Source organism: Rhinolophus ferrumequinum, chromosome 8, assembly GCF_004115265.2.
Source record: "Rhinolophus ferrumequinum isolate MPI-CBG mRhiFer1 chromosome 8, mRhiFer1_v1.p, whole genome shotgun sequence".
NCBI lineage: Eukaryota > Metazoa > Chordata > Mammalia > Chiroptera > Rhinolophidae > Rhinolophus > Rhinolophus ferrumequinum.
In genome coordinates this window covers 60,833,503-60,846,151 of record NC_046291.1, presented here as the reverse complement: position 1 = coordinate 60,846,151, position 12,649 = coordinate 60,833,503, and the positions used below count along the sequence as shown (strand labels likewise).

The following is a 12,649-nucleotide window of genomic DNA, read 5'->3' as shown; positions in this document are numbered from 1 at the left end:
AGAAACCTGAAAAATAGCAAGATGTACATAGGTCAACAAATTTCTTAAAAGTATTATAGTTGATAAAGTATCTGCCACCACATGAAATTATTCCTGTTTTAAATGTATAGTGGACATTTCTGTATAGTAAAAATTGACTAGGATTTAGTTACAACTGACGCAAAAAATAATATCAGACCCTAGAAGACTGTGTAATATATGCTTCATGTAAAAACCCGTACATTCTCTAAAGCTTATAACTAAATGAAGGGTAGAATTATAGTGCCCATTTTAGTATATCGTACAAGGCCATTAGTCTTCATGCCTAAGAGCAGAAACCATTTAGCAAATTAATACCGTTGAATTATAGTGTAGGATATGAGCTGTTTTTAAATTTTCACAATTTCCCTGCAGCACTGACCTTTTCAGAGACAGGACAATTACCGGTCCTGTAAAGTTAGAACATGTATTGATTTCTTCAAAAACTCCAGTTGTGATGATGAGTTTGCTAGACTTTCAACCTAATTTAGATGGAGTATCACAATGCAGCTGGTAATTTTATTCCTCTAGCATTGGAATTAATAGATCATTAACTCCTTTGTTTATTTATTTATTTATTTATTTATTTACTTATTTTTGTGCCTAACTGGTCTTTGATTCCTGAGAATATTTTTTCTATTAAATGTAAAATTTACATACACCTTAGTTTTTTTTGACCATGTGTTCTTTCTTTGTTTATACAACTATATTATCTTTTCCCCTTTTGACCTAGTTCTACAATTTGCATGTTAGTGAATTCTCTTTCTTACAATTTAGAATGGTTTAATCTGATTTTAATTTTCTCAGCTTATTCCTCTAAGAATTATAGAATCCTTAAAATTCTCAGTAACAACTGTGTAGGCTCTACAGGTAACAAAATGGGGGACACACTGAGATCAAAAATAACCACAGATTCCTAGTGCTTAAACACCTTAAGCATAAGAGTCAATCATTATAAAATGTTCCAAAGTAATAATAAACTGAAAAAAGGATTTTGCATTGAAATCCCCATTTGAGTAATTCTTTTGAGATGAGTGATTCTGTACTACTAAAACTATTTCTTTATTCTACCATGAAACATTCGTGTTTTATTTTCTTCTTAATTACAGATTTTTGTTCATTCTTCTGGGACCCCTGGGAAAGGGTCAACAGTACCATGAGATTGGCAGATCAATTGCAACCCTAATGACAGATGAGGTATTTATTCAAGTTCATTGGGAACATTTTCCCTACTAAGTACATGTAACTTTTGGCGTTCCTGTATTCATGACAATTTACTGTGAATCAGTTTTCTCCGTATTGAATTCCCTTTCTATGTTTCCAGTAGAAAACTTCCTTACAAAATTTGTTCAAAAGGGATAATAAAATGACACATATGAACATGTTTTAAAACCTCATATTCTAAAAAAAATTCATTGTTTAGTGACATTTAGAATATATTTATTAATATTATTCTTATATGTGCTCCCAAAGTGAGCACCATTATTAATATTATTACAAATCTCATTTGAGCAAAATAACTTTTTGGAAACATTTTTAACAACTTTATTTAGATATAAGTCATATGTCACATAATTTACCCATTTGAAGAGTACAGTACGTTCAGAGTTGCATGCAATCATGGAGAGTTGGGCAAAATAATTTTAAGGTGTCAAGAAAAACCAATGGCAGTTTATATGAATAGTAAACATGAGACTAAAATCCATGCAACATTTATCAACTCTCGTTACAATGGCCTGTAAGTAGTTGTTCTTAATCTGGTTGTCTTTCAACCATTAGAAAAGCTGTAGATGGATTTCAAGGGGCCTGTGATCTCCCTGATACAGCACAAATTTTTTTACGTAAAAAATTTGTATGTAGATTTTTTTGAACTGAAAAAAGCTCTCGTCAGCTTCTCAATGAGGTGTATATCTCAAAATGTAATGTCATAAAAATAAGAATGTAAAAAATAGTATTATTTGACTGTTTTTTGTATTCTCCAATACCTTATGGTATTGTTGTTTTTATTGTTTTATTGTTATTATTTGTTTTTATTGTTTTACTGTTATTATTATTAAAGAAGAGCAGATGCAAAGATCACAGAAGTAGCATAAATTCAAAATTCAGTGGTAAATAATAAATGAGATTATACATTTTTAGAATCTCATCTAAATAATTTAATGATGTATTTACTGAAATACATGACTTTAGATACTTTAAAATCTGTAAAAAAGAGTGAATTAATATTACATATAACTTTTACATATGTAAAAGTTACATGTTATATGTAATTACATATAACTGGGATTATGAAATCTGAAAATTTGAACTTGTGTTTGGGGTTTGATAGAAATTATTTTATTATATGTATTATAATTAATTATGTTTTATGGTTTTATATCAATTAGTTATTGATGTTTACACATAGGAAACCAAAAGTTAGAGAAAAACATCTTTTTCATCAGTTTCAGAAAGAACTAACTTAATGAGTGTATTAGCTACCTACGACTGCCATAAAAAAATTACACAAACTGGGTGATTAAAACAAGAGCAATGTATTTTCTCCTATTTTGGGCAGCCAGAAGTCTAAAGTAAATGTGTCAGCAGGGCCACCTTTCTCTGAAGGATCTAGGGGAGAGCCTCTTCTTGTCTCTCTAACTTCGGGTGGCTCATGGTGTTTCTTGGCTTATGGCGCAAAATTCTAATCTCTGCCTCCATCTTCACATGGCCTTCTCCCTTGTGTCTCTGTATGCCATCTATTTTTCTGTCTCATACAGACATCCATCATTGCATTTAGAGCCCTCCCTAATCCAGGATGACCTCATCTTGATTGCATCTGCAAAGATCTTTATTTCAAGTAAAGTCACATTCTGAGGTTCATATGGATGTATGTTTTGAGAGGACACTATTCTATCCACTGCAATGACTAACATTTCATTGATGGAATCTGGGAGAAGACAGGAGAGTGATAAAAAGGGCTTCATGAGGCCCCAAAACTTGCTTTAGTAGAACTCTTTTTGAGTTCATAGTATCTTTGTTTTTAGTGGTTCCACAGTATGGCAAAAAAAAAAAAAAGAAAAAGACACTGATTTCTATTCCACAGTTTAAGTACTGTCACTTTCATGTGCACATATGTTTCATGTTATGTTTCCACATCTAACATCAGGACATTACATTAAGATATCTCTATGGCATGGGGCATGTTATATGGTGAGAGGAGCATATTGTATCATGGGAAGTGCATACACACTCAAGGTACCTTTCTTCCAAAACCTCACCTTCTCCTATTTAGGAGTCAAGATTTTCTCACAGAAAGATGTCAATTCCAAAGTTTTTTTTTTTTTTTTTTTTTTTTTTTTTTTTTAACTAATCAAGTGGACATAGAACAGCGGAGAAACATCCGTGTTTTAAAATTTTTAAATTTAGAATCAGAGTAGAGAAGGGATGTCCATCTTGTTCCTTGATTAATCAGCCATCTAATGAAGGCTCAAACATGAATTGTTTAGACCTGAAATTTTAGAGCTTAGCTTTAGGGCAATTTGTAACTCTCTGAGAACAGTGGGATAGAGAAGCAGAAACTCAGAAAGTTACTACAAAAGATGAGAAGACATTCCAGTTATAATAGTATATTCATTGATTATCAAAAAAATTTTTAAATACTTTTAAAAGAAAATCTTTTTTTTTTTCCAAAGCAGAAGTGGAAAAATTGTTTTTTCTTATCTAATTGCTTTGAGTGCTATTGGGTAATTGTACTGATTAAGAACAAAATTTAATTCGTTGGTTCATAAAGTTTAATTTAATTAAGAAAATGATGAATTGGATTATCAAATTTTAAATTACATGAGAGCGGTCACCACTTCATTTTAGTGCCCTGATTTTGTCAGGTGCTCAAATAAATATTTGTTGACTGAGCTCTATTTGTGCTTCCTCCCTGAACTGGGAACTTCTGTCTTTTTCTTTTGTATCTTCAGAATTAGAATAGTGTCTGGCCCTCAGTCAGGGTTCAACAAATTTTTTTTTTTAAATGAATGAATGACTGAATGTGTGCTTCATTTTAGCAATACCTTATCTTGAATCAATCCAACCATTTATTTTATTTTCTGTTGAACACTACTAGAGATAAATCATATGGCTTTTGCTTATTAGCTCTACTAGCAATGTATTAATCTCCTCACATTCTTGAAAATTATTAAACACTCCAAACAGCTTTCATTTATGTTGATAGTATGCCACTATTTATCATTAATAGAACTTAAAACTGAGAATTTTAAAAAATATGTATTTACGAATTCATTTAAATATAATAATCAAACCAATAACTTAGTTTTATGACAACAAAGGAAAAAACAAAGAAAATTACTAAGAAGAGTGGTTTTTATTTTTTGTTCTGGATTTTTGAGCCAACTATTTTCTGTCTCTGTCACCGAGATCTTAAGTCAACAGTGACTCTTTCTGTTCAGTCAGCAACCATGCCGACTATTTGGTAGCTACTTAAGAAATACATATGAAATTAATGTCCAGGTTTTTCACATTCATAAAATAAAATCTCTTACTGCTTAACATAGCATCTACCACTGAAGAAGAATTGATTGAATCTGAATCTCAAGAGCTTTGAAGGAGTAGTTTCTAGTTGGCCCTGAATATCTTAGCTTCATTCATCTCCTAGCATTACAATCTGAATTTTGTCACTACCACTCTACTGAAACTGCTTTCAGTAAGGTCACCATTTACAAATGGTGTATCCTGAGTTCAGTAAGGTCACACTTACAAATGGTCTCAGGTGCTCTCACATTGGCATTTGACATTACTGAACCTGTCTTCCTTCTTTTTTTCCCATGAAGAACAGTTAAAAGTAGTTGTGTGCTTTGTTTTGACACCAAACCTTTGAGATTTGTAGTATTGCTTACACTGAGGTCATAAATATATCCTTCTGTATTATGTTCAATGAGATTTATACTTTATCTCTCATATTTAAGATTTTAATATACCCAGAACTACATTTTGTATAGAATATGGGTAGACATCCAATTTCAGTTCTACATGATCACTTGACTTAGTACCATTTGTTGATTTGTCGATTATTCATTTGATGGTTAGCAATGCCTACATTTAAAAACAATTATCCATCTGTGCCATCTCTATCCTAATTATAGTCTCTTTACTATAATGATTCTTGGTCTCTAGTAGGACAGATCCCTCCCTCATTGTGTTCTTCATTAATTGATTCAATAAGTATTTATTGAATGTGAACTATTTATCAGGCACTCTTGCAGTTGCTGGGGGTATATCAGTGAACAATATGGACAAAAACCTTTTTTTTCCATTGAGCTAATACTCTAGTGGAAAGACACACTAACACATAAATAAGTAAAATATATGATATATGGTAATAAGTGCTATGGAAGAAACCTCAAAACCAGAGAAGGGAGATAGGGATGGGATGGGGAGAGTTGCAAGTAAAAATAAGGTGGTCAGGGAAGGCCTTACTGAGAAGATGTTTCATCAAAGAACCTAAAGGAGGAGAGGGAACAGGCTATTCAGATATCTGAGGGAAGAGCTTTCCAAGCAGAAAGATAAACAAGAGCAAATGCTTTGAGACTGGAGTGTGCCAGGAATATCTGTGGCACAGCAAGGAGGACAACGTGGCTGGGCAGGAGGGAGCAGGGGAGAGAGCAGCAGGCAGTGAGGTCAGAGAGGTAAGCCGCCAGTCTGTGTAGGGTATGTAAGGACGTTGGGTTGGGATGTAAATGGAAGGTTTTGAGCAGAGAAATGACATGATTTATCCTACATTTTAAAAAAACTGCTGGGCTCGGCCCTTTTAGAGGAGTAAGAGCAAAAGCAGAGAGACATTTACCTTGCCATTGCAACAATCTAATCAAGCAATGATGGTGAGAGAAATCAATGCAATTCCTGTGAAAATCCCGCCAGGATTTATCAAGAAGCTTGATAAGCTTATCCTAAGAAGTATATAGAAGAACAGAGGTCTAAAAGTAGTTAAAGCAGGCTTGAAGTAAAAAAGTAAACACATTTGCTACCCCCCTGCCCCCCCCCCCACACACACATGAATTCACTGATGCTTTTCCTCAGACTCCTTTTCTGGATCCTTCCTTCTTCCCATTCACTGCATTGATGAGAACTTTGCTACTTAATTATCCACTCTGGCTCCTACATGATCAGTTTCTCCTTCCCTAGTATATAATTTCTGTCATCTTACAAAGATGATGTAAATTTCCTATCTTTTCAAAAGGAGAAAGAAAGGAAAGGAGGAAGAGAGGAAGGAGGGATGGAGGGAGGGAGGGAGGAAGGGAGGGAAGGAAGGAAGAAAGCAAGGAAGGAAGGAAAGAAAGAAGAGAAAGGCTCTTTCTAGATACGTGATCTCAGACAAGTTCACCTCAACTCTGTCTGCCTCAGTTTCCTCATCTTCAAACTGGAAATGATACTAATACTACATATTTCATGATGTTATTGTAATAAATATATATATATTTATTGTCTACTATATACTGACGATAAAGTGGTTGAAATTAAAGACATGTCACTGGCTTCATGGAAAAACACTGAATTTATCCTTCTCTATTTCTTTCACACCCAAATCCAATCTGTCAGTAAATCTTCCTTTGATAATATTTCCAGAATCCTACTACTTCGCACTTTCTGAACTGTTCTCACCTGGCTTTCACACATCACCTGGTCCATCCCACCATTATTACCCTATCATTGTAATAGACTCCTGCTTGTTCTCTCTGCCTTTGCACCATTCATCCTGTTCTCCACATTACAGCTGTGGCAATCACTCTTTTGTTCCAGACACTCTAATGGCTTTCCATCTCATTCAGATTAAACATCCAAGTTCTTACGATAATGTACAAAGTCTTACAAGATGTCCTTCTGCCTCTTCTACCTTACCTCTCAGACCTCATCTCCTGTTCCTCCCCCTCTAGCTCACTCCTCCCTAAGGAGCTGGCCTTCTTGTTACTTCTCAGATATGACAGGCATTCTCTCACCTGAGAATCTCTGCACCGACAATTCTCTCTTCCTGGAAAGCTCTTGCTTCTGATAGCTGCATCTTTAACTCCTTCGGGTTTTTGCTGAAATGTCTACTCATTGAGGGCTTCCTTAATTACCCTGTTTAAAATTGCAGTACCCCTAGTTTTACTCTAATTCCTCTTTCCTGTTTTGTTTTCCCCGTACATTTTCCACCACCCAACAAAATATTCATTTATATTGCTTATTTTCCATCTTTTCCCCTTCCACTAAAATGAAGGTCTGTGAGGGAATGGATTTTGTTGGTCTTGTTCAGTGCTCTATCCCTAGTACATAAATAGTTTAATAAATATTTATCGAATGAAAGTTCAGAACTCATGTTTTAGCAGGAAAAAGGCAATACACACTAATTATATAATTAATAATTGTAACAAATAATTATAATTACCGTGAAAGCTATCAAAAAAGGACTAGATGTTAGGCGTGTATTAACAAGATGTCTAATTTTATGTGAGAGTGGATCAGGGAAACCTCTAGAAGTTAGGTGTATATTGAAATCAGAATGTTAAGTTTAGCTAAACAAAGAGAAGGGGAAAAGGCAATTTAAAGAATTAAGTTATTGGGGCAATTGGTGATAGGAAATCAATAGTAAATAAAATTTTTATTTTAAAATCAAACAAAGCTCCTATATCTTTGAGGAGCTTTAAAATAATGGGGAATCAGTTATTCTGGACGAATTTAGACATTCATTTATCTAAAGCAGGCATAGGATCATTTGATCTCTTGAAGAGATTTTTTAAATGAAATGAGATCAAATCAAGAAAGATTTCAAGAGTTGCTATTGTCAGGGAACAAGTTAATTCTAAACTCTCATTGGAATTAAGAATATTTGTAATTCTTAAATGTTCAGATAAGGTCTCATGGCCAAGTAAAGATCTCTAGAACTCAGTGGCTTATGGCAAAGAAATCTGTGCTGTGCTTGCAATATTTAAAAGTTTTCTTTGTCAAACTACAACTAAACCATTAATATGTCTTTGATGTATTCATATTATCCTAAGTAAAGACTGTATATCATCCCAATGATTTTTTAATGAAATGTTCTTAGTTGGAAGGTAAAGAAAAAAACCTTTGAAAACAATTATTATCACTTCATCAGCAGTTTAGATTGAGTATCAAACCAGAAACTAAAACAAATGGTCTAAAAATAAAATAGAATATTTGAAAACACAATTTTTCTGTAAATTTTGGTGTATTTGGTTACTGTAATATAGATTAGCATAAAGAATAATACAGTAATCCCAAACCTTAAATATTTATCTGTTCTATTTCATTCTATGCGAAATATAAATAAAAAGAACTATTTATATTATATTTAGTGTGAATTAATATTTCCCATTCATTTTTGTTGTTACTTTGCCCACTTATTGTATTGCATATACCATTCCTCTGTAAATTAGGAGAGATTAGGTTTGCTGCAGGAATAACCAAATAAAATCTCATTGGCTTAAAACAACAAAGATTTAGTTTTATCATGTTGTGTGTCCGTTATATGCTGGAAGAGAGACCTTGATAACTACAGTCTTTCAAGTGCCCTGGCCCATAGAAGCTCATCTCCATCTGTGTTTTCTTCGTCACTGGCAGACAGAAAGCTATGTGATAAGTCACACAGAAGTGCCCATAACTTCCATTTGAAAGTGACATATATATACCCGTCCAAAGTCCACATGTCCTGTGCTTTGAAAGGCCAAAACTCAAAACATCAGATTTTGGAGTGAGGAAAAGTTTATTGATCAAGAAAGAAGCCTTCAACCCAGAAGATGAGAGATCTAATCCATTTTAAGAAAGGACAGAGTTCAGGCTTCTTTTCTGTCAAGGGAAGGGAAAATGGGAGGGGCTGTTTTTTGTAATGATTAGCATGGGAGCAAGGCAGGCTTGATGAATAAGATGGAGTCAGAGAGACTGATCATTTCACTCTGTTACTAATACCATGTTTCCCCAAAAATAAGACCGGGTCTTATATTAAATTTTGCTCCAAAAGGCACATTAGGGCATATTTTTAGGGGACATCTTATTTTTTCAGGTATAACAATCCACATTTATTCAAACACAGTCATGTCATCTTCTGGAACATCGTCATAACATACGAAATGTGTCCATCTGGCTGATGATCTTAACTGGGACTTATTTTCGGGGAAACACGGTAGAACACAACTAACCCCAATATCAAGGAAGGCAAGAAACGCAATCTTAGCATGTGTCTAGAAGAAGATCTGTGGTAGTGTCTATCAATAGCTTAAAAAACTACCACAGGGTGAGTGTGTGTGTGTGTGTGTGTGTGTGTGTGTACTTTGAATGGAAATATACTTTCTATACTGTATAGATATGATATATATCCAGAAAATACTAATTTACAATGTTATTATTTAAAAATTGAAACAAAAATAACCTTTTAAATTAGTTTATGTATGCCAGGGTATAAATATTGCTAAAATTTCTAATTTACTCTATAAATTTTTATCTATACTTTTAAGCAAGGGCTTCTTTCAGAAAATTTGATTTATCTACACATAAGTAACCTTTGCCAAGCTTGAAACCGTTAATTTTAGTTTAATGAGATTCCTTTCATCCTCCTTTCCCTTTTCCTTACTCTTACCTCCAGAAATTTCAACATTCATTTCAGAATTCTAAGCAAAAAATATATCTGTGTGCATTCATAAAATAAATTCAATGATAATTTACATTAAAAATGTCTTTAGAGTTGCCTATTTCTTTAAATTATTATGAACACATATAAGTAGAAAATGAAAACACTGAACACATTAAGTATTTATAATTGTTCTTTAAATCTATACATGGTATTTCTTTTCCTTCCATAGGTATTTCATGATGTTGCTTATAAAGCTAAAGATCGTAATGACTTGGTATCAGGAATTGATGAATTTCTGGATCAGGTTACTGTTCTCCCTCCTGGAGAATGGGATCCAAGCATTAGAATAGAGCCTCCAAAAAATGTTCCTTCTCAGGTATGTATATTTGAAAAGACTCTTATAATTCCATCATTTTGTTGTCTTTTACATACATGTACTAAAATAGTATAACCCATCAAAAAGATTCAAATGATTTGAACTATAACCTAGTGATATTGTGATTTATAATAAGAAATATATATTTGGTCTTTGTCCTGTTTTTGGCTCACAGCTCCTAAAACCTTTGAAATTTCCAGTAATTTCCAGAAATTCCAGAGCAACAAAGGTGTCTTTTGTTATGTTAATGAGGCAGCTTTTGGAACTCACCTAAGGATGTGATGCCAACCATGGGATTAGACAGTTGGAATTTTCAGTCCCACTCTCCCACCTCCAGGGAGGGCAGAGGGACTGGAGATTGACTTCAATCACCAATGGCCAATGGTTAAATCAATCACGCTAATGTAATGAAGCCTCCATGAAAACCCAAAAATACAGGGTTCTGAGAGTTTCCAGGTTGGCGAGCACAGGAGATTTGGGGAGCCATGCATCTGGAGGGGACAGGGAAGCTCCTTGCCCTTTCCCCATACCTTGCCCTACACATCTCTTCCATCTGGCTGTTCCTGAGTTACATCCTTTTATAATTAACCAGTGATCCAGTAAGTAAACTCTGAGTTCTATAAACCGCTCTAGCAAATTAGCTGACACTCAAAGAGGGCATCTTGGGCAGCTCTGGTTCCCAAGTCAGTCAGAAGTTCAAATGACAACCTGAGCTTGCAACTGGCCTCTGAAGTGAGGGTGGGGTGGGGGAGAGGCAGTCTCGCAGGACTGAGCCCTCAACCAATGGCATCTGATGCTCTCTCCAGGTAGATAGCGTCAGAGTTGAGTTGAATTGTAGGACACCCAGCTGGTATCTGGAACATTGCCCATTGGTCAGAATGTCATAGACATAGATGAGGGTAAACAGGATCAAATACATGGTGATGGAAGGAGAACCGACTCTGTGTGGTGAATACACAATGTGATATATAGATGATGTATTACAGAACTGTACACCTGAAATCTATGTAACTTTGCTAACAGTTGTCACCCCAATAAACTTTACTTAAAAAAGAAAGAATCAAGACACCCAGGTTCTGCTATTAATATTACTGATTGTATGACCTTAAACAGATGCCCTAACCCCTCTGTACTGATGTTCAAATCCGCTTGTCCGATAGAACTATCTTCAGTAATAGAAGTGTCCTATCTATGCTGTCTAATGGACCAAGCCACTATTGAGCACTAGAATGTGCCTACTGCAACTGTGGAACTGACTATTCAATTTTAATTAACTTAAATTTAAATAGCTGCATGTAGTTAGTGGCTATCATATTAGAAAGCGCGGTTTTATATAATGAGTTTGAATTAGAGATATGTTCTATGCTTCTTCACATTTTAACGTGTGTTATAATTGAATAACAGATACGATGAAACTATGTTTTTCTTTTTAAATGGACCATAATCAATTCAAATATACTAAGCATTCTGACTTCAGACATACTAATTCAAATAACACTTTCTACCATGAGATCATTTCCATGGTTTTTATTCTTTTGAAATGAGTAAATAACAGAATTTTAAATATTTTTTCTTTCATTTAAGTGAAGAATAACCAGTCACCTCAAGTGATAACCCTGAATATACCATTAGAACTTTGTGGCAGTCATTATAATCACTCCCTTGTATATACCCTGAACTTGACTTTTCAGTCATGCCATTTACTTGCTTGTCAAAACCACAACCCTATGTGAATTCAACTCTTTAGTCTGTACCTGCACTGACATAGCTGACTGTGGCTGAAGGAAAGCATGTAATTGCACTGATCTCACATAATTCTTGACCATGTATCTCAAGTGGGCCCTCAAGGTTGCAGTTCATCATACTACCTCCGTCCATTCGTTCCCTCTAGATGCCATTTCACTGTTTTCTCTCCTCAAACCTTCAGCAATCCTTTCTGGTCTTCACTGTCAGATGTTGACTTGCTTTCTACTTCCCTGAGAAATATGAAATGATCAGGAGAACTTCCACAGACTCTCCCCGCCACACCTATCCACCAGCCAGCAGCTATCACCACATATTCTGCCTTCCCGTATAGTAGTATTGATGACTTAGCCAAAGTCGGCCTTTACCTGGATACTAGATCCCATCTCTTCTCTACTCCAAGACATTACTACCAATTCTCTTCTTTTTCCTTATATCATCAATTCTTTTGTTCTGTATTATATCATTTTTATCAGCATACAACATGGTTAATTTGCAAATCTTAAAAAAAAAAAACCTCTCAATACCGCTACTACTGCCAGCTACTCAACCATTTCCCTTTTCCCTCTGCAATCAAATGCCACAGAAGAGTTCTCTGTACTATCTGCCTCCAATTCCTTTCCTCCAATTCTCTCTTAAACCTGCTCCAATAAGTATTTTGCCTCCATCACTTCACTAAAATTGCTTACGTGAAGTCACCAAAGATCTCTACAATGCTAAAATTGCATGGTAAAGTCTCAGTCTGCATTTATTTGGCTACCAATCAGCAGCATTTGAGAGTTGATAACACCTTTTTCTTTGCTTGGCTCCAAAACACCACTCTTAGCTTTCCTGGTACCTCACTGGCCACTCCTTCCTAATCTCTTTTCCTGGTTCTTCATCTTCTCTCTTATTTCTTTATG

The 12,649-nt window shown here is 34.8% G+C and overlaps 1 protein-coding gene across 12 annotated transcripts in view; it reads left to right on the top strand.

Annotated features, from left to right (window-relative positions):
- SLC4A10 (solute carrier family 4 member 10) overlaps window positions 1–12,649 on the top strand; it is a 260,771-nt gene that overhangs the window by 172,794 nt on the left and 75,328 nt on the right. For all 12 annotated transcript variants that reach the window (XM_033111856.1, XM_033111854.1, XM_033111848.1 and 9 more), the window contains 2 exons: window positions 1,128–1,215; window positions 9,858–10,004. In XM_033111856.1, coding sequence (XP_032967747.1) covers window positions 1,128–1,215; window positions 9,858–10,004 — 235 coding nt within the window. The remainder of the gene's footprint in view (window positions 1–1,127; window positions 1,216–9,857; window positions 10,005–12,649) is intronic.